Source organism: Eptatretus burgeri, chromosome 6, assembly GCF_056783735.1.
Source record: "Eptatretus burgeri isolate ZD-2024b chromosome 6, Ebu_testis_v1, whole genome shotgun sequence".
Taxonomy (NCBI): Eukaryota; Metazoa; Chordata; class Myxini; order Myxiniformes; family Myxinidae; genus Eptatretus; species Eptatretus burgeri.
Genome location: NC_140966.1, coordinates 68667959 through 68692009, shown reverse-complemented (window position 1 = coordinate 68692009; position 24051 = coordinate 68667959). Strand labels below are relative to the sequence as shown.

At 40.2% G+C, this 24051-nt stretch overlaps 1 protein-coding gene and 1 long non-coding RNA gene across 3 annotated transcripts in view; both read left to right on the top strand.

Moving 5' to 3' along the window:
* Positions 1 to 13211, top strand: part of LOC147024997 (uncharacterized) — a 78663-nt gene extending 65452 nt beyond the window's left edge. The window contains exon 4 of the long non-coding RNA XR_015059291.1: positions 12530 to 13211. This is a non-coding gene — a long non-coding RNA (uncharacterized LOC147024997). The remainder of the gene's footprint in view (positions 1 to 12529) is intronic.
* Positions 13212 to 14304: 1093 nt separating this feature from the next.
* LOC147024996 (uncharacterized) lies at positions 14305 to 23653 on the top strand. Of its 2 annotated transcripts, none has more exons than XM_085885534.1 (8): positions 14305 to 14957; positions 15133 to 15212; positions 15306 to 15460; positions 15662 to 16626; positions 17031 to 17099; positions 17202 to 17282; positions 17802 to 18016; positions 18104 to 23653. In XM_085885534.1, the coding sequence occupies exons 1-4, from the start codon at positions 14744 to 14746 to the stop codon at positions 16038 to 16040; spliced, it is 828 nt and encodes a 275-aa protein (XP_085741660.1). In that variant the 5' UTR covers positions 14305 to 14743; the 3' UTR covers positions 16041 to 16626; positions 17031 to 17099; positions 17202 to 17282; positions 17802 to 18016; positions 18104 to 23653. The 2 variants fall into 2 exon arrangements, with proteins under 2 accessions (XP_085741660.1, XP_085741661.1); XM_085885535.1 differs by having other exon boundaries at positions 17202 to 17490.
* The last annotated feature ends 398 nt before the right edge of the window (positions 23654 to 24051 follow it).

Here is a 24051-nt window from a genome sequence, read left to right as displayed (position 1 = left end):
CCAAGCTGCTAACACCCTCCAGGGTGTTTCATTCTGTCTCGAGCATCCCACTCTGCCCTCCACTAACACAGAGCTGACGGTGTGTCCTATCTTTGGATCTAAGGACCCGGTCAGCGAGAAGGGATCCCGTCTTCCCGCTGTCCATGTTATCCAGCCCTGTACTCCCTTACAACATGTTCCTTTGGGTAACTCTATGTTCTTTGGAGAGTTATTCCCCATTGTATGTTCTTAACTTGTCACTAGCCTAAAGCTCTCTTTTTCTCCTTTTAGTGTGCAGGATCAGAGACCCGCTCTTCTCGATTACCTCAAAGCTTTTCTTCCTCTGAGGAACTCTGGACCCTCCAAACTATTACAGGACTCAAACCTGCTTCCCTTACTTCACTCGGACGTTCCTTGTCCTCTGACCCAAACCAGTCACCTGAATCCGGCCTAATAGCCCCTATGCTCCTCCAACAAACCGCATTCGACTTTCCTCATTTACCATTACCAGTTCGGAACCACGCAGACCCCGAGGCTGCGCTCAACGGAGATCCCTCTGGATCGTGGCGTTCAGGACCTGACAGTGTCCCATCTGGGGTGCCAGATGTGATGATGACCCTCACCAATCCTGGCCAAGAATTGAGGGGAGTCAACTGAGGATTCTCGAATATACGGTTTATTGAAGTTGCACAGCACTTGCAAGCGGAGGTGGCACAGGGACCAACCACGACAGTCAGAACCTGTACCACACTAAAGGTTACACTCCAAAAGTTTCATATATAAAACCTATTCCTAGGTGGAGAAAAGCAAGCAAAGAAAGAAACAAAGATGCAAATGGGCTCCCCCCCCCTCCCTACGGCCCTCGGGTGAATCAGCCATAACAGAGTTCTCCAGCCGTTTGTTGTCACTCCACACTGGAATAAACAATAGCCTGTAGAAGCGCTCTGGCAAGGCCATGCCTGGCTTGTTGATATTACATTTTAACACATCGTACAGCAAATTGTAAAACGAGGGCAAAGGCTTGGAAACACAATTTGAAGCAACCAGGCCAAGGGTTTGAATCCAGCCACCTGATTAATGTAATTGATGAATGTTTAAATAAGTCAAATGTACAAATATGGGCCAATATGTGGCCAATCAATAGTCGTACCTGACATTCAGACCTGATATTGAGGTATAATGTTGAGGTAATATTTATTTTTTCAGATGAGATCCTGTTCTTGGCGGTGTAGTTGTTGTTGTGAAGGTAATGTTGAGGTAATATTATTTTTTTTAGATGAGATCCTGTTCTAGGTGGTGTAGTTGTTGTTGTGAAGGTAATGTTGAGGTAATTTTTTTTTTTTAGATGAGATCCTGTTCTCGGCGGTGTCGTTGATGTGAAGGTAATATTGAAGAAATTTTTTTTTTCAGATGAGATCCTGTTCTACGTGGTGTAGTTGTTGTTGTGAAGGTAATGTTGAGGTAATATTAATTTTTTTAGATGAGATCCTGTTCCAGGCGGTGTAGTTGTTGTTCTGAAGGTAATGTTGAGGTAATATTAATTTTTTTAGATGAGATCCTGTTCTAGGCGGTGTAGTTGTTGTGAAGGTAATGTTGAGGTCATATTAATTTTTTTAGATGAGATCCTGTTCTAGGCGGTGTAGTTGTTGTTGTGAAGGTAATGTTGAGGTAATATTAATTTTTTTAGATGAGATCCTGTTCTAGGCGGTGTAGTTGTTGTTGTGAAGGTAATGTTGAGGTAATATTAATTTTTTTAGATGAGATCCTGTTCCAGGCGGTGTAGTTGTTGTTGTGAAGGTAATGTTGAGGTAATATTAATTTTTTTAGATGAGATCCTGTTCTAGGCGGTGTAGTTGTTGTGAAGGTAATGTTGAGGTAATATTAATTTTTTTAGATGAGATCCTGTTCCAGGCGGTGTAGTTGTTGTTGTGAAGGTAATGTTGAGGTATAATGTTGAGGTAATATTTATTTTTTGTAGATGAGATCCTGTTCTCGGCGGTGTCGTTGTTGATGTGAAGGTAATATTGAAGAAACTTTTTTTTCAGATGAGATCCTGTTCTACGTGGTGTAGTTGTTGTTGTGAAGGTAATTTTAAAGTAATATTAATTGTTTTAGATGAGATCCTGTTCTCGGCGGTGTAGTTGTTGTGAAGGTAATGTTAAGGTAATATTTATCTTTTCAGATGAGATCCTGTTCTAGGCGGTGTGGTTGTGAAGGTAATGTTGAGGTAATATTAATTTTTTCATAGCAAAAAGATTGTTTAATTTGATATATTTAAGAAGCGAATGTAAGAAGAATTCTACGTTTGCTTTTAGGCTTTGCCTATTCCATATTAATCCCATACAGTGTGTTGATTTTTGCTTTCTCACATTAAGTACTTGTATTTCATTGAAAAGTGTACTCACGCTTCCTAATCTCTGTTATATAAGACTTATACGAGGGCAGGTTATCGTTGACAGGAATTTTTTTTATGAATGGCAGCACTTGTTAAAATATAAGTTCAAAGCGGAAATGTTGTGCTGTAATATGTTGTACCCTGAGCAAGTTAAACCGGAAGTGACCTTTACACTGGACAAAGCCTTCTGGGTAAAACCAAGATGGTGGCCAATATCGTGACATATTGTGGAACAAGTATTATCATTGCATTCCTTGTAAAGAACGTATAAAATCAACCGAAATTCACAGGAGACCGTCGGAAAAATCTGGTGATGTGTGATGTACAGTATACCTTTCATATAATTCAGTCTTTCAAATGTGATACCCATCATTACATCTGCCAATGAAGGAGGGTCGAGGTTATGTTTTAAACTGTCTGTCTGCTTCTTTGTCTGTCTGTGAACAGGATATCTCAAAAAGTTATGGATAAATTCGGATGAAATTTGATGGAGTGGGTTGGGTGTATGACAAGGACGAATCGATTCGATTTTGGTAAAGATCCAAATAAACATTCGATTAGTGCAACAAAATTTAAATATGCATTTCAATAAAATGAACATTATCAAAGCCTTTCGATTACCACTCCTCAGGATAAACCGCAAGCAGATGAAGAAAATGCACCAAACTCTAATTTATAAAGTTACAGTGTAATGTCCTCAATGTTGATCGATTGAGAGAAAGAAAGGATGGGATTACCTGATTTGTGGAACCACAGAGCATCATGAATAATGAGAAGGTGGAGAAGAAAGTTCTGCATCATAGTGACTTGATACCTCCACTGATCTCTGAGTGTGTATTCGTTGAATTAATGCATATGGTGACCCGTTCTGTCAAGTTCAGTTTCAATGATTCAATGATTCAATGTATACTCAGCTTGATGGTGTAGCGATGGGATCCCCTCAAGGCCCCGTCTTGGCAAACATCTTTGTAGGTTACTGTGAAGAATGTGCCTTTGCAGATCCACTTCCTGAAGTTCAACCTCCTTCCATCTATTATTGGGAAGTGGATGACATCTTTGCTGTCATCGAATCAACCTCAGCATGTAAAGTCTTCTTGGAATACCTGAACTCTCTCCGTCCATCCCAAGAATTCACCTTAGAGATGGAATGTTCTGGCATACTTCCCTTCTTGGACACCTTAGATGAGAAATCGGCCGACGCTTATAAAACCACAATATACCCGTAAGTCTACTTTTGCCAGACAGTATACCAGGTGGGACTCTTACAATTCCTCGAGATACAAGATTGGATTGATTGGAATCTTGGTCAACACAGCAAGAAAGATCTGCTCCAGAGATAAACTCCGTACTGAAATTAAGACCATCAAGACTATTCTTCTTGATAATGGGTATCCTGAACAGAATATATATATATATATATATATATATATATATATATATATATAAATATATATATATATACATACATACATACATCACACCATTTTAAAGCCTTTTCCCCTGAGCAGGGGTCAGCTTTTTGGGGGCTCCAATCATGGTACCCCTTCTTGGGGCAATATTTTTACGGCCGGATGCCCTTTCTGACACCAACCCTTCAGTCGCCTTTGACACGCAGGGATAATTACCAGTATACTGGTGCTCATTTCGCCGACTTCGGAAGGATGAAAGGCTGAGTCAACCCCCCTGATGTTAATTCAGTGGAAGCAAGGCTCGAACTCAGGACCCCGAGCATCCCAAGCCACCACCCTAACAACGAAACCAACACCAGGCTATATACATGTATATACTGTACATACATACACTACATGGCTAAAGTATGTGGACACCTGCTCGTCCAAAATCTCATTCCAAAATCATGGGCATTAATATGGAGTTAGTTCCTCCCTTGCTGCTATTACAGCCTCCACTCTTCTGGGAAGGCTTTTCACTCGATGTTGGAACATTGCTGTGGGGATTTGTTTCCATTTAGCAACAAGAGCATTAGTGAGGTCGGGAACTGATGCTGTGCAATTGGGTCTGGCTCGCAGTCAGCTTTTCAATTCATCCCAAAGGTTTTCGATGTGGTTGAAGTCAGGGCTCTGTGCAGGCCAGTCATGTTCTTCCACACTGATCTCAACAAACCATTTCTGTATGCACCTCGTTTTGTGCAAGGGGGCATTGTCATTCTGAAACATGAAAGGGCCTTCCCCAAACTGTTGTCACAAAGTTGTTAGCACAGAATCGTCTAGAATGTCATTATATGTTGTAGTGTTAAGATTTCCCTTCACTAGAACGAAGAGTCCTCGCTCGAACCATGAAAAACAACCCCAGACTATTATTTCTCCTTCACCAAATGTTACAGTTGGAACTATGCATTCGGGCAGGTGACGTTCTCCTGGCATCTGCCAAACCCAGATTTGTCCGTTGGACTGGCAGATGGTGAAGCGTGATTCATCACTCCAGAGAACACATTTCCACTGCTGCAGAATCCAATGCTGGCGAGCTTTACACCACTCCAGCCGACGCTTGGCATTGCTCATGCTGATTTTAGGCTTGTGTGTGGATGCTCAGCCATGGAAACCCATTTTATGAAGCTCTCGCCGAACAGTGTTTGTGCTGACGTTGCTTCCTGAGTAAGCTTGGAATTCGGTAGTATGTGTTGCAACTGACGACAGACGATTTTTCCATGCTTCGTGCTTCAGTTGACCAGGGCAGCTCTAGCAGGGCAGAAATTTGATGAACTGACTTGTTGGAAAGGTGGCATCCTTTGACGGTGGCACCCGAACCCATGATACAGAAGTGAACGCTCTACGCTTCAATCTATGGCGCGCTAAAAAGGGTGTTGTAGAATCCGGGCAACTACCACCATGTGCAGACACCCTTAACCAACACATGCTAAGAGCAAATTACCAGGCCGCTGTATGGAGACGATCCCTTGATCCAAAGCCTTATGTGCCTGCTCCAGAAAACCATGGCTGGCGCACAACTGACGATGGTCGACTTGAAATATGTTGGATGACAGGACTGCCAGCGCCCCAGGTAGTTTTGGACTTCATGTTCTGTGAGTGCCGCAAAGCGTGCGAACCTGGTGATTGCGTTTGCTGAAACAATGACCTTCCATGTATGGACGAATGCCGATTAAAGGATTGCAGCAACACGAAGGACAGTGACTTAGTTCTGGACGTTTCTGATGATGAGTCTTCCGATAACGATGAAAGTGATGATGAAGATTCAGGACTTCAGTGATTTATGCAGTGATGGCAAGGATGTCTGTGATGCACAGTCAGTTACAAGTACAAATTTAATGTCGATATCACGTCAAACTTCTACGGTGTAAAAGTCTGTGTAAACTTCTTCTAAAACATCCTACCCCCTCCCTCCCTCCGGCCAGTTAATTTTTGACGCTATCACATGCCTCAAATTTTAACTAACGTGTAGTATTAGACCAAACAAAACCTCTCAGGAAATTCTGCACAGCAATATTTTAGGAATTGGTCTATGAAGTTACTGGCTTCAAGAAAACCAAAACTGGAGAAAATTGTTTAAAATTTGAAATTTTGACTCATTTCAGCTAAAAAATTCAAATAAATTTCCCTTTCTTTACCCTTTTCAGTACAGTTTCAGCTTGACACTGAAGTTGGCACAATTTTACATGGCATCTCGTTAACAAATATGCAAAAAAAAAAAAAATCGGTATTTTACCCCCCTTGAAGCGCCCCCTCGCGGATTTCTCCAAGAAAGCTACGCGTTTGAGCTGGCAAGCAAATAAATTCTCAAACTATAGGTCATGACCTATCCAAAAATCAGTGTCTCGTTTTATCCCGCAATTTGGTACCAATTCATGAAAATACTGGGCTCAGCTCATGGTCTATATACTTCCATCTACCTTGGAAAGGCAAATTGTCTCAATGGTTTGAAAACCAGATCAAACAGAGTGTCCCATTCTTACTCTGCTGTTCAACCAAGAGTGATTTTTCACCACCCGCCAGTTGCTTCCGTCAGTCCAAAAAGATGTTCTTCCCACCTCTCATATAAGTAAGATAATTTACGAATTTCAATGCCAGTATGATGCTCGGAATGTGGGCCACACGTATTTGAGATTGAAGGATGGCATTGGACAACACGTCCCTTTGGGGATCAGACGGGGTCAGTGAACAGAACAAAGACAACCAACTCGGGCTTGTATGAATGTACACAGTATGACAACTATTCCCTGTGCTTCTGCAATTGGTGACCATTTACTGAATAATCCTCAGTGTGCAGAGAAATATCATATTGGCTTTTTAAAAATTCTGAGTGGAGGACGCAGTTTCGCTCACCTTCGTGCAATGGAGGCCACATTCATCAGTTCAACCAACCCTAATATTTGTAGACAGAAAGAATTTGTCTGAACTTTATATCTATTTTTACTATGATGTCTTCACTGTGTGACAACTGTACCACAGTCAACATTGAGTCATCATGAAAACCACCTCCCCCTTTTCCTCTTCTAGTCCTCAGCTAATTAGCATTACAGTTCCGCTGGTATTTTGGTGATTAATTTCCACCTACTCATAATTCATGATGCTCTGTGGTTCCACCAATCAGGCAATCCCATCCTTTCTTTCTCTCAACCAACAAATGTTGAGGACATGACATTGTAACTTTATATGTCAGAGTTTGGTGCTTCTTCTTCATCTGCTTGCTGTTTTATTCTGAGGAGTGCAAGTCGTAAGGCTTTGATAATGTCCGTTTTATTGAAATACATATTTAAAGATCCAAATATTGATCTGGAAACAAGATGATTGCATGATATTTCAAAAAGTTGTGGACAAGTTATGACAAAACTTGGTGGATGAGTTGGTTAAGTGATAAGAACAAGCCGATTAGATTTTGGTTCAGGTCCAGATTCAGATCCGACCTATCAGTGGGATACAAAATGTAAACCGTTCAGCCTGGCGGAGGTATGCGCTCTACCGAGTGTCGTTCCAGTTAACCTCCGCCATCGAAGATGGATGGATGTTTCTGTTTTCACCCCCTTCTGTTTGTTTGTTTGTTTGTTTGTGAACGGTATTACGGAAAAACTCCTAGACGGATTTGGACAAAACTTGGTGGGGGGGGGGGGGTTAGGTCTGGTCCAAGGATCATGCCATTAGATTTTGGACTTGGTCCAAAATCCAATATGGCCGCTATGGCGGCCAATTTGAAAAAGATATTTGAATTTTTTTTTGCATTTCTACATGTGATGCATGTAGAAATGATTCATGTAGAAGTGATTTCCAACCCCCCCCCCCCAAAAAAAAATTGTTAGAGAAAAAAAAATTTTTGCAACTTTTTTTTTCAACAAAATTTCGATTTCTTTTTTTTGCATTTCTCCATGTTATAAGTGATTTCCAACAAAAAAAAAACATGCCGAAATTATAATTGCGGCTGATTTTGGAACTTCAGGTGGATATACCCACGTAAAATCAATTTCTGTCTCAAGGTTATGACGAATGAATTGAGTATGTAAAAGTTAAAAGTAAAAGGGAAAGTTGCAAACTATAACTCTGTGAACACTGTTGACGTCAAATTGAATGAATCGGATATCAGGTTCACTTGAGTGACCTAGCAGTATTGGCGGCGGAGGTTTTGCACTCTACCGAATGCTCCCCCTCTAGTTTCCTCATGTGCTCACCCGGATGCACATCCATGATCTCTCCTTCACATGCTGATTCTTTCCCATTCTGTTCCGGGCAATTGTTACTCGTTTTTGTGTTATTCCTCCGTTCCCCCATACTCTTTGATTGTCTGCAAAACTGCTCGCCTTTGTTGTTGTTTAACTCCTCCATGAGCCTATACCGTTGTTTGGAAAAAATGGTGCAGTGAGTTTAAAATATTCCCATGAATTGGTGAGCAATCTTGAGCATTCCCACCTGCCACTAACTGCTATCACTTAAGTAAATTTGAAATGTGTTCAACAGCTAATTTTGGTGTATTGGCAGATCACTCTGTGCAGTAGCAGAATAATTGGAAGTCAGTATTAGAAGTTTTCAATTCAATAAGTTCGTGTAGCGTGAGTACGAAAGGACCTCACATTGTATCAACTCATGTGGCCAATGCAATAGAGCCCCTGCAATGTTACTGGAAGGATGGAAATGATTTGTTGAGGAAGATTTTTCTTTTAATAACATTTAGTTGTTTGTTGTTGTTGCTGCTGTCGTGGTGGCTGTGGTTGTTGTTGCTTGTGTGCTCCTTCCATGTAATTTTATATATTTTTCTATTACGTCAAGAAATATAACTGTATATAATTTTTTGTGCTCCTTCTGTGTCCGTCACGCTTTATTCTAAAGGGTTTCTGCTCTCTTACCATTGGAACCACTACATTAAGTCTTGAGGTCCTGATTCTTCTTTTTCTATTCTATGAAGACTGTCTTTTTTAAACAGACACAAATTTTTGTTCCAAGTACATCGATTATATTAGCATGTTTGATTATTCAATGACAGCAGGAACCCTTTAGAATATAGTGTGACAGACACAAACAGACAGACAGATACTTCTCCTTTTAGTAATAGATAGATAAGTTATGTTTGTTAGTGTCTTGTTTATCTATGTGGTTATATCCATGAACCACGAGACTTAAAATGAAATACAATGAATTCATCCATCCATTGGGACCATACTCTGTTCAGAGCGTTGATGCTGCTTACGCAGTCTCCTTAGCTATTGGGCACAGTCCTAGACAGGTCATCACTCCAACACAGGAAACCAGCAAGCTGGCACTCATTTTGCCGACCTCAGAAGGATGACAGGTAGAGTCAACCCCACCTGATATTAATTCAACGGTTGAGTGGGATTTTAACTCAGGATCCTAGGATCCCAAGCCCACCACCCTAATCATTGAGCCAACACCAGGCATAACTACAATGAATGCTTCCACAGATATACTTTAAAGTAATATTTTTATTGCCATAAATTGTTTGCCATCCATATTCCCAAAGGTTGGTATGAAGCCACTGTACTTCAGAGAGGAGGGGTGGCCCAATCAAATGTTAAGCTATGTTTCATGATATTTGCTCATTAATTTATTTCCATACATGATTGGTGGGGAGGGAAAAAGGATTGGGAAAGTAAAAGTTGAGAAAAAATATGACAACGGAGGATGATGTGAAAGAGACATGATGCTGGGGTACTGCGGCAGGAATCAGGTGGAAAGAAAAATAAGGTTGGGAGATGATAACAGGTTCCAGACAGGTGAGGGAGTGGAAGAGTATTTCGGAAGCATACGAGCAAGGTCGGGGGAGTCATATATATATATATATATATATATATATATATATATATATATATAAAAATATATATATATATATATATATATATATATATATATATGTATAATAGACAACCCCAAAGTGGGTTCAAGTTCATTGAAAGGCAGACTTCAAAAACAGGGAAGTACTCGATATGATTATATCTGCATTTCCTCTTTACCTCCTATATGGAAAATTGCTAAATTAAACAGGAAAAGCTGATTATTGGATTTCCCAGTAATTCCCGTGGAAGCTGCCATGGCTGATTTACATTTGTGTGTTTAACCCAAATTTCATTCCTCGATAATCACCTTTGAAATGTGCCTGAAAGTATTACAAATTGGATTATTTCCTCTAGCTTGACCATTAAAGAGCATCACAATACACTGCAGCTCTAAAGCAAGTAAGTTTCTCATTGAGAAAGGTATTTCGATTGGTCTTTGACTCTGAATGGATGAAGTGAGTCAAGTGACAAGTGAGATAATAATATGATGTCACCATTCTGAATTAAAATTAAAATGTGACCCCTGTTTTACTTTGAAGCCTTATTAAATACGCAGTGAGGATAAAACATGGCTTTGTGGTGAAAACACTTTACTGGCATTCTCGGCGTGATAGGCTCAAATCCAGCTGGTAGCAGAAGTATTGAGAATATTAATACAAAGCTTCTGAAAACTGAGCTTCACTCATGTCACTCACAGAGGATTGTTTCAGAAAAAAAAAAATAGCTGAACAATGACCTTGAAGGAACAGATATTCGTGCTTCTCTCAATTTGTTCTGGTCCACATGTGGCAGTCTACACGGCATGATTGATTTAAATGCTATTAGTGCAACTTGTGTTGGCACTTCATTGCTCCTTACAAAGGCAATACACCACCTGCATCACTGAACTGAATAAAAACATGAATCTGAGGAACTGTGAATGTCAGTGACGAATAAATTTGTAAAAGGACGTGGTTCATTTCCATGGAGATGACAATTGAATATGATAACTGTATTAAGACTGAAGATGTCTATTGTTGGGCAAATGTAAAAATTACTTTAAAAATTAAATAAATTCCGTAACCAGATCCAGATTCGGATCTTCAACAAAAATCGAATCAATTCGTTCTTGCCACACACCCAACCTGTCCACCAAGTTCCATCCGAATCTGTCCACCGCTTTTTGAGATCGCGTGCTATTAGTGCAGCACTATCTCCCAATGGTGAAGAATCACTTAAAAAATTATCAGATCTGGATCCGGATTCAGACCTTCACCAAAATTGCATCATTTCTTCCTTGTCACACACCCAACCTGTCCACAACTTATTGAGATATCGTGCTTTATATCGTTTTTGGCCCTATCTCTCAATGGTGAAGAATCACTTGAAAAACTCTAGGAGTCGAATCCGGAGCCGGATCTTCACCAAAAGCTAATCAATTCATCCATGTCACACACCCAACCTGTTCACAAAGTTTCATCTGGATCTGTGCACAGCTTTTTGAGATATCCTCCACACAAACAAACAAACAGACAAACAAGCAGTCATAGACTGGTACTTACGAAATCGTCAACTTGACCTCTGACCTTGTCTAATAAAAGCTGTCTCGAGAGAAGGTAGCGACGCAAACCAGAAGTTTCTACGATGATTCTGTACCAAACCATCAAAAATCGAATATTTGACCTCACTGTGACCTTGACCTTTGACCGATTTTAACCAAAATCTAATCAGCACGAGCCATCACCTTCCTGAATGATGTGGTGTAATTTGACATTGGTAGCTTCTTCCATTCTCGAGTTATCGTGCCCACAAACAAACACACAAACACAGAAACACACAAACAGATGACGGAAGTCATCAATATACTTCCGAAATCTTTAGATTTCGTAAGTAACAAGCCGGAAGGCAACATGAGTGGTCGCTATATAATTGCATACTAGTCACACCGTTTTTGACGGATCGGGCTGAAATTTTTTGACAAAGAGGTTGATTATAGTGTGCATAAAAGCGCGGAAGCCGATTTTTGATTTTCGAAAAAAACTATTTTTCGGATTTTTTCTAAAATTTCAAAGTCCCGTTGCGAGGCAACGGTGGAGTCCATAGCAACGGTACTCAAAAGCATACAACTAGATCCTGGTATGAACCTACCAGTCAAGTTTCATCAAAATCGGTTGACTCCTCTGGCCTCCAGAGCTGTCTATTACATACATACAGACAGACGGAAAACCTGAGAATAAGGGTAGTCTAGCGACCACCCAACAGACGGAAAACCTGAGAATAAGGGTAGTCTGGCGACCACCCAACAGACATACAGACAGACGGAAAACCTGAGAATAAGGGTAGTCTAGCGACCACCCAATAATAACTAGACGGCATGCAGAGGAACGACACTTACAAAATCCAGAAAACTAATTTGACGTCAAAAATAATTGGTGGTTGAATTCAGTGACCAAATATGCAACTCCTCTTCAAATTTCACGTGAATCAGATGAAAATTGACAATTTTAGAAATTCGGCCCACATTGCCCTTTTGGCCGAAGTGGACCTCAAAAATAATTTGCTGTTTGAAGTTAATGATGTGTTAATGAAGTTAATATATATATATATATATATATATATATATATATATATATATATATATATATATATATATATATATATATATATATATATATATATACCCTTCAAATTTCAAGTCAATTGGATGAAAATTGAGGATTTTAGAAACACCAACTTAGTTGTTGAACTTTTGTTCTCTGTTGACCTCAAAAATAATTGGTCGTTTGAATTCATTGATGTGAAATATATATCCTCGTCAAATTTCAAATCAATCGGAAGAAAATTGAGGATTTTAGAAATCTCACCATAGTTGTTGATGTTTGGCCTATACTGACCTTTTGACCTTTTGACCTCAAACACAACAGGCCCGAGCCAGTGATTCGTGCTCGACCACCCTGAGCAAGTGGTTCATGCTCCACCACCCTGAGCGAGTGGTTCATCATATCCGGATGGTGGTTTTGTCTGGGCGGTGTTCGTGGCTCCAGACGCGTCCGGGCAGTGTTGGTCTCCGGATGCTTCCGGGTGGTAATTAATGCTCCAATTCACATCTGCCTTTCCTTCCTTTCACTTCACACTGTCTTCCTTCCCCCCACCCCTCTTCGATCCCACATCCCTCCTCACTCCTCCTCCCTCCTCTCTTCTCTCTCCCCACTCTCTCTCCTCCACCCCTCTCTCCCTCTTCCCCCCTCTCTTTCTCTCTCCCCACTTTAGTATTTCCATCAGCGAAGCGATGGGTGGTATTTGCTTGAACTCTAATATAGCGGAAACCCCAATCCTAACATGAACATCTTGATTCCTTAACCCGACCCTAATGCTGGCCACACCCCGTTAATAGCTCCATCCACACCCTTTTTAGGTATTTCCCTCACAAACCCCTCTAGAGATAAACATTCCTTCTTAAACTATATTGATATCCACAGGTTTTATTGTGCTGTAATTAAAAAACAACATTTAATGAGTCGAGACATTGGAAGGACATCACTATAAAAGAGACTAAAAAGAAAACCACAAAGCTTTTCGTTGTGATCTCTTCAGGTGAAATTCACACAAAGTAAATGAGGTAAAGAGGAAGAACAGTCTAATGGACGCCTTTCAACAAAGTCAATTCCGATTGGATGTTCTCCACCGACGCGTCAACTCTTTGCCACGGTCTAGGTGGGAGGAGCCTGCTCAGTGTTCAGCTCTCCAATTGGAGGCTACAAAGTCTGAGGCAGAGTCCCTAAGGCTATTGCAGAATCCTCTTCATCAACATCTGTGATCGTGAGATGAGTTCGTGTTCCTCTTCTTCTTTGCACAAATAAGCAAAGTGAGTGGATAAACTCTTTTTTGCCCACATAACATTGGGTCCATGGAATAGATAAATGTCACTGCTTGTTTTAGGAGATGTGTTATATTTCATCCTCTACTCAATATCTTGAATACATCCACTTGCATATCTTGAACGCAAAGATATGATGAACAAATCAAAAGATATGTCTCAAACATGTATCTGGCTGTTCATCCAAAAGTGATTTCCACCTCTCGACGTCTGATTCCTGTATTTAAGAAGGATGTTCTGCCTGCCTCAAAACTTAGCAACATTATTTACGAGTTCAAGTGCCGGTGTGATGCTCGGTACAGAGGCAGAACTACCCAGCCTGACTGACAGAATCAAACAGCACGTCCCTTTGTCCATCAGGAAATACACGAATTTGTGAATACAGCCGGTACGTGCTTGTAGGACGGTCCCAGCATCAATCCCAATGTCGTGTGTATCTGTTACTGTTCAGCATTTGATTAAGAATGCAAACTGTGCTGAACAGTATAATGTGGATGTATTCAAGATATTGAGTAGAGGATGAAATATAACACATCTCTTAAAACAAGCAGTGATATTTATCTATTCCATGGACCCAATGTTATGTCGGCAAAATGAGTTTATCCTCTCGCTTTGCTTATTTGTGCAAAGAAGAAGAGGAACACGAACTCGACTCACGATCACAGATGTTGATGAAGAGGATTCTGCAACAGCCTTCAGGACTCTGCCTCAGACTTTGCAACCTCCAATTGGAGAGCTGAACACTGAGCAGACTCCTCCCATCTAGACCGTGGCGAAGAGTTGACGCGTCGGTGGAGAACATCCAATCGGAATTGACTTTGTTGAAAGGCGTCCATTAGACTGTTCTTCTTCTTTTCCTCATTCACTTTGTGTGAATTTCACCTGAAGAGAATCACGACGAAAAGCTTTGTGTTTTTATTTTCAGTCTGTTTTATGGTGATGTCCTTCCAATGTCTCTGTTTATGTTTACATTGAAGTTTTGTGATACCAAGCATCTTTTTAATTAATGAGTCAATGTATCTGCATGATGGAGCACGTACGGATACAATGAGTGATTAATTTATATTGCAAGTACAGTACTGCACAATAAAACCTGTATATTTATAGTTTAAGAAGGAATGCTTTACTGTGGAGGGGTAAAACGACTTTCAGGCCACCCTGTACACAAATATTACATACCATTATATAATTACATGTAATACGTGGGATGACGACACAATGAAAACTGAAATGGGTTCGTTTAGAACCTAACGCTGTTACCATGACAACAATGCTTGCAGCGTCACAAAGACCATTGTCGGGATGCATTGTGCGTTTACCTTTGAGAACATTTAGACCATTCCGCCGCATTCGCTGCTACAATGTGGTCGTACCTTGTTGTGCTCTTGAGTTTTTTCAAAGAGTTTCAAGAAAATATGTTTCCGGCACACCTGCAAGTGCGTCCTGGAATGTGGGCCATAAGGAAGTCTTACCAGGTGAGTGGGAAACGGAGAGAAAGACCATCGCTGATCGATGGAGGGTAAAGGGTTAACTTATCCCATTGATTAGTATGAAAAGGAAGTTTAAGGAAGAGAGCAGATTGTGTTATTAAATAAATAATGACGGTTTGATTACGGTGTGAACAAATGTCCTCTTAATTCTTGTTACAAGGAAACCACACCTGTTCTGGAATGTTCGATCCGTTTGCTGGGCCTGTGATCAGAACATCAGGTTTCAACTTCAGTTTGAAAGTATCCCAATTATGGATTGCTCGGAAGGATATTGATTTCTGTTTTCATTGAAATAACATTAATTTATTAAGCTTGTTATATCCGTGTCCACAGATCTTTGGGGAAGGTTCCATCTTCGGCCCGATGGACGTTGGAGAGCTCGTGTCGCTCTGGGGGAGATTTGAACATGCTGTCGGGATCATCTCCATGGTGATATTTATCATCAACTTGGTTTGGGCGATATATTTATGGATGAACAAACGGCTCAGGTAAACCTCTTCACAAGTCTTCATTTTATGATTGATATTCAAACTAAGAACAATAAACGATGATCCCGATGGACCTCTCTCTCCTGATGAATGTGTTGTTATTGGAGTTTATATATCTGGTGGTACTCTGATCGATACATTTGCATGATGCAGAGAAATGTTCTCTAAAACGAAGTTCTGGTTATTCTTTTGTGTTCACAGAAAGGACAAAAAAGTGGATGCAGAAGATGAGCCTGATGGGGAGGATACGGATGTGGAAGATGACGATGATGATGATGATGATGAATGTGATTGTGACGATGGAGACGATGAATGTGATTGTGACAATGACGGATGTGATTGTGATGATGACGATGACGGATGTGATTGTGACGATGGAGATAACGAATGTGTTTGTTCCGATGATGATGACGGATGTCATTGTGATGATGGAGACGACGAATGTGTTTGTTCCGATGATGATGACGGATGTGATTGTGATGATGGAGACGACGAATGTGTTTGTTCCGATGATGATGACGGATGTCATTGTGATGATGGAGACGAAGAATGTGTTTGTTCTGATGACGATTCTCATTGAGGACAAGGAACACCAGGTTCGCAAGGGAGGAGGGGAGAGGCTCTACTTTGTGGTGTACAACTTCCATGAGTTTGATTTCATTTTCGTGATCGTTTTTCCAAGTAGTTTTCGATTAGATAAAGTCTACCCTCCAGGAGGGTAGAGTTTGCACATCACCTGCTGTAAAGAGTAGTCTGTGTTGCAAAGAGACTATTTTGATGTTTGTGTGGTGTGTGTTTAAAGGGGTCGAAGTAGTTGAAAGGGTGTAAAGGTCATAAGGGCTCTTTAAAAAAAAGCCATCAAAATGGGTCTATGGGGTCTCAACGGGTCTAAAGGATCTGTGGGTATAAATGTCAAAGGGTTCAAATGATCAACGGGAGTTTAAAGGGTCATGCGGGGTCTAAAGGTCTTAAGGGTCAACAAGGTCTCAATGAGCAACAGCAACAACAGAAGCAGCACGGTGTTGAGGGGCTGCAGGAAAAGCAGAACCCTCATTGTGATCACAGGCTGCAACAGCAACAGAAGCAACATGTTGGAGGGGCTGCAGCAGCAACAACAGAAACAGCACGGTGTTGACGGGTCATACCATATGCAGGACCTTCAACAGGTAAGCACTCTTCAATACTTTGGGGGCAGTTGGGGTGAACACACTGGGTGCAAACACAGCAAACCCCACGATCGAGACATTAAGCTGAAATACATTTTGGCACTTGTTCTTTTATAGACTTTGCTGTTAATACTTCCTTCGATGAAGAAGAATGTTCTTAATTGTGGGTATAATTGTAATTATAATTTTGGTGGGAAAGAAACTTGTTGACATGGTCATCGCTTTTCAAGATAAATCAGAAGACGTTTAAATCCCCTCGATTGGATTATTCACCTTTTCGTCGTTACCTGTTCCATCAGTGCATTCCCTTCTGTGCCCTTTCCTGAACAAGTTATCAAACTGATGAAGATATCAATGTCGTTAATCTTTCATACTTTTATTGTGTTTTTTTTTTTTTACCAAAGGCCCGTCAGAAGAGGTGCTCGTTAACTCCCCTCCACCCTCTCGAATGAAACCATCCGACCGGTTAGAATGTAAGTTGCCAAGATTCTTGCCTTGCATTACAAATTATTCCAAACTTTGTATAAACTACATGTTCTTCACCCCTTTCATGTCCCATTCTGTCTGTGTCTCAGAATCGTTGGGAACAAATGAATGTTTTTCTGCACTCTCAGCCAGACAAGCACCAAACAGATCATCCAATTGGTGAAAGTCTGGTATGAGTGTTAATATATCCGTATATGAGTCGGTGTGTACATCTGGATGATCATTAAAATTACTTAAATCGATGAATGTTGGTAATTAATTCGATGCAATTAAATCAATTAATTAAATCGATGAATGTTGATAGTTGAATTGAAGCAGGTCGGATGTCACGTGGCAATTTTCCAGCTTTTCCTCACTTCATCATCTGCCGTGACCAAGGCGAGTGGATTCTCTCCGAAATGTCCGTTTTACCGACGAGTAGCAAGTCCAGCTTTTTTCAATTATAAACTTTCACTGGATTAAAATTAATTGTTTGAAAAACTTTAATGACAATCCAAGGAACTTTGTGATGAAGAAAATGAAGATGTGAAATTGGTGGAAAAAGGAAAAGGAAAATTGAACTGAGATGCAGAAAGCAATGGAGAGAGTACGGTGTTTCCAGGATGGTGTCAGAAGGCATTATAATGATGAAGATTATGATGGCGGTGATATTGAGTGGTTTTCACTTCCTTTTGTTGATATGTGTGCAGAGACCCACAAAACGAATTCTCCCTTCACCCAGCATATGAGTTCACCCTTGGACACTCACAAAATTCGGGGAAATCAGGAAAAGAGTTCTGCCTTGATGGCTCAATATATGAGACCAACATTGGAGAGTCGAAAAGTGGTTTCTATCTTGGAGACCTTTGGAGCTCCAAACCTATTATATCCATGTCATTCTTGGTTGGATGGTGCTTGATGAGTGGTGAGTTCAGTTGATTTAAAATTAATGAAATTATAAATTATTTAATTCGATATTAGACGTGTAATGTATTTATTTATTCTTTTTCAGTAACATCAAGAAAGTACTGGGAAGACCTGAGATTTCTTGAGACAAATTTACAACATATTTCCTCCTTTCCACTTTTTCAAACTTGAAAGAACTGAAACTTCATTATTAAGACAGTACTGGAAGAAAAAAATAAAAAAAACTTTGTTGAGTTGAAAGACCGTATTGACCTTGGATTATTATTGAACTGCTTAAGAAAATATATTAAACTGTTTAAAAAAAAGAATAATTCGTAGAGTTGTTTTTTTAAAAAAAATTGTGTAAAATGATTAATGATCTTGGGATTTGAGTTGGGTTTGGCGTGTGAGGGTTAGGGTTTGGGTTTTAATTTGAGGGTTAGGGTTTGGGTTTTAATGTGACGGTTAGGGTTGGGTTTGGGTTGTTAGGGTTTGGGGTGTTAGCGTTTGGGTTTGGGGTGTTAGGGTTTGGGTTTCGATGTAAGGTTTGGGTTGGGCTTCATTTTCTTCTTTTATTGTGAATTTTTTCTTTTATAATTCCTGTGAATAATATAAACTTAAAATGTCTTCCCCTTTAAAACACATTGACAAAAACCTGCAAAAGTATTCACCCGCTCCCAATAATTCCACATTTAGAAGAATTACGAATTATGCAGAAACAATTTTTCTAAATGAACTTTATTTATTCACATCTGAAGAGATCAAACGAAATACTGTTATAGCTGAAGGAGGTTACATGTCAGGAATACCTGCAAAACACGTGTACAAAGCAAAGTTCACTGGTTGCAAAAGCATTCACCCCTTATGACAGTACTTGGTGGAAACACTTTTTACACTTTACGGCAATGACTGCTTTGAGTCTTTTTAGGTCAGTCTCCACCAGCTTTGCGCAGTGAGAGGGTGATATATTTGGCCATTCTTCAAGTGAAAATTGTTTTAGTTCTTCCAAGTTTGATGGGGATCGTCGATGGACCACAATCTTCAAGTCTCGCCATTAATGTTCAAGTCAGGACTTTGACTGGGCCACTCAAGAACATTTATTTTCTTCTTATTCAACCACTCCCGTGCGGCTTTATCTTTGTGCTTTGGATCATTGTCGTGCTGGAATGTGAACCTCCGACACAGTTTCAGATTCATGACTGACTCAAGCAGGTTTTCAACAAGGATTCTCCTGTACATTTCACCACCCATTGTTCCTTCTATCCTGACAAGCTTGGCAGTCCCTGATGATGAAAAGCAGTCCTCTTCAAATTTCAAGTCAATCGGATGAAAATTGAGGATTTTAGAATTCTCACCTTAGTTGTTGACCTATGGCTGATGTTGACGTTTTGACATTTTGACCTCAAAAACAATAGACTTCTTCCTTATGACAAACTCTACCATGTAGTGATGTATCGTGAAGATTGGTTTGAAATTGTGACCTGTAGGCAACAAACAGACAGACAAACAGTCAGAACAAGCCGGTAGGCAATATGGGTGGTCGCTATATAATTGCGTACTAGTCATACCGTTTTTGACGGATCGGGCTGAAATTTTTTGACAAAGAGGTTGATTATAGTGCGCATAAAAGCACAGAAGCCGATTTTTGATTTTCGATAAAATACATTTTTTAGGATTTTTCAAATATTTCAAAGTCCCGTTGCTAGGCAACGGTGGTGTCCATAGCAACGGTGGTGTCCATAGCAACGGTGCTCAAAAGCATACAACTAGATCCTGGTATGAACCTACCAGTCTTTCATCAAAATCGGTTGACTCCTCTGGCCTCCAGAGCTGTCCATTACATACATACAGACAGACGGAAAACCTGAGAATAACGGAAGTCTAGCGACCACCCAATAACAAGAAGACATCATGCAGAGCACGATACTTGAAAAATCTATAACACAAATTTGACCTCGAAAGTTATTTGTGGTTTAACTCGATGATCAAACATGCAACTCCTCTTCAAATTTCAAGTCAAGAAGATGAAAATTGAGGATGTTATAAATACCACCTTAGTTGTTGATATTGGGCCTATGTTGACCTTTTGGTCCATGTTGACTTCAAAAATAATTCATTAGTTGAATTCAGTGATCTGAAATATAAATCCTTTTCAAATTTCTAGTCAATCAGATGAAAATTGAGGATTTTAGAAATACCACCTTAGTTGTTGACATTTGGCCGATGTTGACCTTTTTATCTTTTGACCTCAAAAACAATGGACTTCTTGCTTATGTCAAAATCCACTGTGTGGTGAAATTTCATGAAGATCGGTTTAAATTTGTGACCTGTAGGCGATTGACAGACAGACAAAAAACAAGAAAGATGTTATTCATAGCATGATATTTGCGAAATCCACAAAACAAATTTGACCTCAACAGTAATGAGTGGTTGAATGCAATGACCAAATATGCAACTCTTCAAATTTCAAGTCAATCGGATGAAAATTGACAATTTTAGAAATTCGGCCTATGTTTACCTTTTGACCGATGTTGACCTCATAAATAACTGTTGGTTCATTCAAGGTGTTTTTACCACGTGGGTTGCTTCCACTCCACGGGGTCGAAGCACCGCTCGCGTTCTCTCTTTTCTTGTGTACAGTTCATGTGAACGTTTATTTCTCCATTATTCGTGAACAGAATTCAATGAAAATTGACAGAGGCATCTACTCGACTCATATTTACAGGCAATAACTGACTCCAAAGTGCGATTGCGGCCCTTCGGGCCGAGGAACGGCCCATTTTCGCCCATTTTCTTAAATTATTGTTATTTCTCGGTTATTAGTGAAGGGAATCAAACCAAACTTGGCAGGTGTATTCTTGAGACCATTCCCCAGGCATTAACTGAGCCCAAAGTGAGATTCCAGCCCTTTGGGTCGACAAACGACCCTCTCATCCCATTTTTGAAAAATTGCTATTTCTCGGTTGTTCGTAAATGGAACCGAACCAAACTTGACAGGTATATTCTAGAGACCACTCCCCAGGCAGTAACTGAGCACAAAGTGCGATTCCGGCCCTTTGGGCCGAGAAACGGCCCTTTCGGCCAATTTTCTGAAAACTTATTTAAAAAAAAATTGTGCTGGGCCATGCCCAACGCAAAATTAAGTCGCAAATGATGATATGAAACTAGCCTCACTCTTGTGAGTTGTTCTGGTTTCTTTTTCTGATGAGATGAAAATCTTACCAAATTTCAAAACTATCCGTCGTCTGTGCTCTCGCTCACCTGAGAGTTGTACGAATGAACTCCCACGGGGTATGTTCGCAATTCAAACTTGTTTATTCATTATAAAAGTCTAGGCTCATTGAGGTTCTCCTGTGCTTATGATCAGGTAACCACCTGTTTTAATAAGCTCCAAGTCTGCTTCAAGGGATATCGAAATTGTCTGGTGCCAGCAAGTCCAAGATGAAACAATGAATTATATCCACAGGCTAATGCATCCACAAATAATGTCTTCTGCTCCAGCACTTCGACTCACAAAGAGAGATAGAGGAGATTGGGACCATTCTCTGTGCAGACTGTTGGTGCTGCTTAGGCAGTCTCCTTGGCTATTGGGTACAATCCTGGACAGGTCGCCATTCTGACACAGTATACCAGCATGATCGAGATGGAGGTCACTCATTTTGCCGACCTCGGAAGGATGACAGGCCGAGTTAACCCCACCTGGTATTAATTCGACAGATGAGCGGGATTTGAACTCAGGATCCTAGGATCCAAAGTCCACCACCCTAACCATTAAGCCAACACCAGGCATACTCGCAAATGGGTCGGATGGCAAAAGCCAAAGAGATCCAAAAACACAAAGTCAGAAGATGAGAAGACATGGACAGAAACACCAGATTTCTACACTAAGGCATGGAATGTTTTTCCTGGAAACTGCTTTTTCTATCGATGTCGTTTTGTCTGTCCGATTTTGTGACTTTGGTGTGGTTGTCTTTTTCTTTTACACAGCCAAACAGTTGAAAAGCTGCTATCTTGTCAGTGAGCCAAAAGGCAAAATTGAGAAAACACAAGACACCTCCATTCCTAAGCTCGTATCATTATTTTTGATACCTACGTGACTATACATAGCACTCTGCCTGCAAAAACGGCCTGGTACAGAAGACCTAGCATGCTCCATGTAACACCTCACATCCTGGCCTATATAAGAGTATGCCGCTGGGTTTGCAGGATTGCCCAAACACAATCTTAAATCTACACTTACATAACCATGCAGGTGTGCTGCGATGATACTCCACACCAAAACTAAACAAAACATGATGTTTATCATAATACTGTGTTATAACTCTATATAAGTGCAATAACCACAGGATTTCAGCAGAGGATGGGGACATCACACAGCAGAATGCATATGCTGTGTGAAGACTTAATTGTATAAAACTATAAAAAGAAAAAATAACAGGAGGAGAGAATATTCGTAACCACTAAAGCAGTAATAGCTTGGAGAGATGGCACCGTGGACGAGTCATTTGACAGGCTGCTTTGCCAGTATGTGAGAGAGTGGGACCCACCTTAACAGCTACAAGAACTAACCAGGAAAAAAAAAAACACCTCCAGAGTCTGGTGAGAATAAGGAACTTACAATCATAACTGATTTTATTGTCAACAACTCAGGACAACTGGATAAAGTAACACGTTTCATTTGACAGAGAGGGTACTCAGTCATTTGAGGAATGTCAGCGTCAGGAAAAGCACTGTAGTGTCTGTCACATCAGAGGCCCAGCTAATGCGGATGCTCTGTGCCAAAGCTATAATAAAGACCTCCATGAATGAGAAAAATTATGTTTGAATTTACTGCGTTCTTTTTATTTACTGCTTTATTTGAGCGATCCTCCGAGGATCGTTCAAATAAAGCTGAGACTGGTGGTTGCTTGTCAGCGTGAATGCAGAAAAGCATTTGTTATAATTAAGTAATTTATTTTTTAATGAATATGGGGAGGAGATAAGACGTTAATTTATCTATCCATACTAAAAAAAAAAGGCTGTGTGTGTATGTGCCCTCCATAACTCCATAACTCCAAAACTATAAAACCTCGCAGCCTGAAACTTTGCATGCATACTAAGAAAACTCCAAGGAAGTGCAAGAGTGAAAATTGGGTGTTTGGGTTAATTAAACATGCCTTTTGAAGATAATCACTGACTGGCCTTATTTAATTATATCCTTCATCAGGTCATCCTCGGCCACCTCACTCTCTGGGGTCTTAAGGCGTTGTGGGAGAAAATAATTATATTAATGTACTCTAAATTATAATTGTTGCTGGTGTTTTATAAATTTAATTTTTATGCTGTAAGTCAAATTGGATGTCAGTGATGCTTCCCTTTAGCCAAGAGTCTTTTGACCTAAATGTTGATACAAAGAATGTCTTGCTATGGAACAAAGCAACCTGGTTGATAACAGCAACTTTTGCCGTAATTATGTCATTCGCTTTTCACCTAGAAGACACGTATTGCATTTTGGAGTTCTTTGGCTAAGGCTTGTCAGCCCCCTCCACTCTCCCATGAAAGCATATAAATACCAGGAAATGTAATCTTGTTTTAGTACAATCATTGTGGATGTATATCATCTCGGTGTGTTGTACTCCTTGGTAGCAAGTAAAATAAAATTCTCTGATGTAATGTGCTTTCACGTTGTGGACAGTGAATTAATCGGTGTCTTTGATTTGAGTAACAGGATTTACATCGAGTCGGTTAAAATGGTTAACTGAAAGTAAGAAAAATAAAATAGAAGGAATAAATTCCACAACAGCGTTTTCTGGGTAACCTCATTGGGGTCTGAAGCCGCCATCTTTTTTGGCCTGATCAACCATGTCTTGACTTGGAACAGGCCGCAACGATTTCTCAACAATAAAGTATTTTTTTTCACTTTCCTCACTCATGTCGAATTCCTGTTCATCATCGCTATGAATCACTGTCTACATTGCTCTTGTAAGTACTATACTTTTAAAATTAGGGGGCTTGGAGAGATTTCATGCATTATATGATACGACTTTCCACGATCTACTCTCACGGACTAATTAA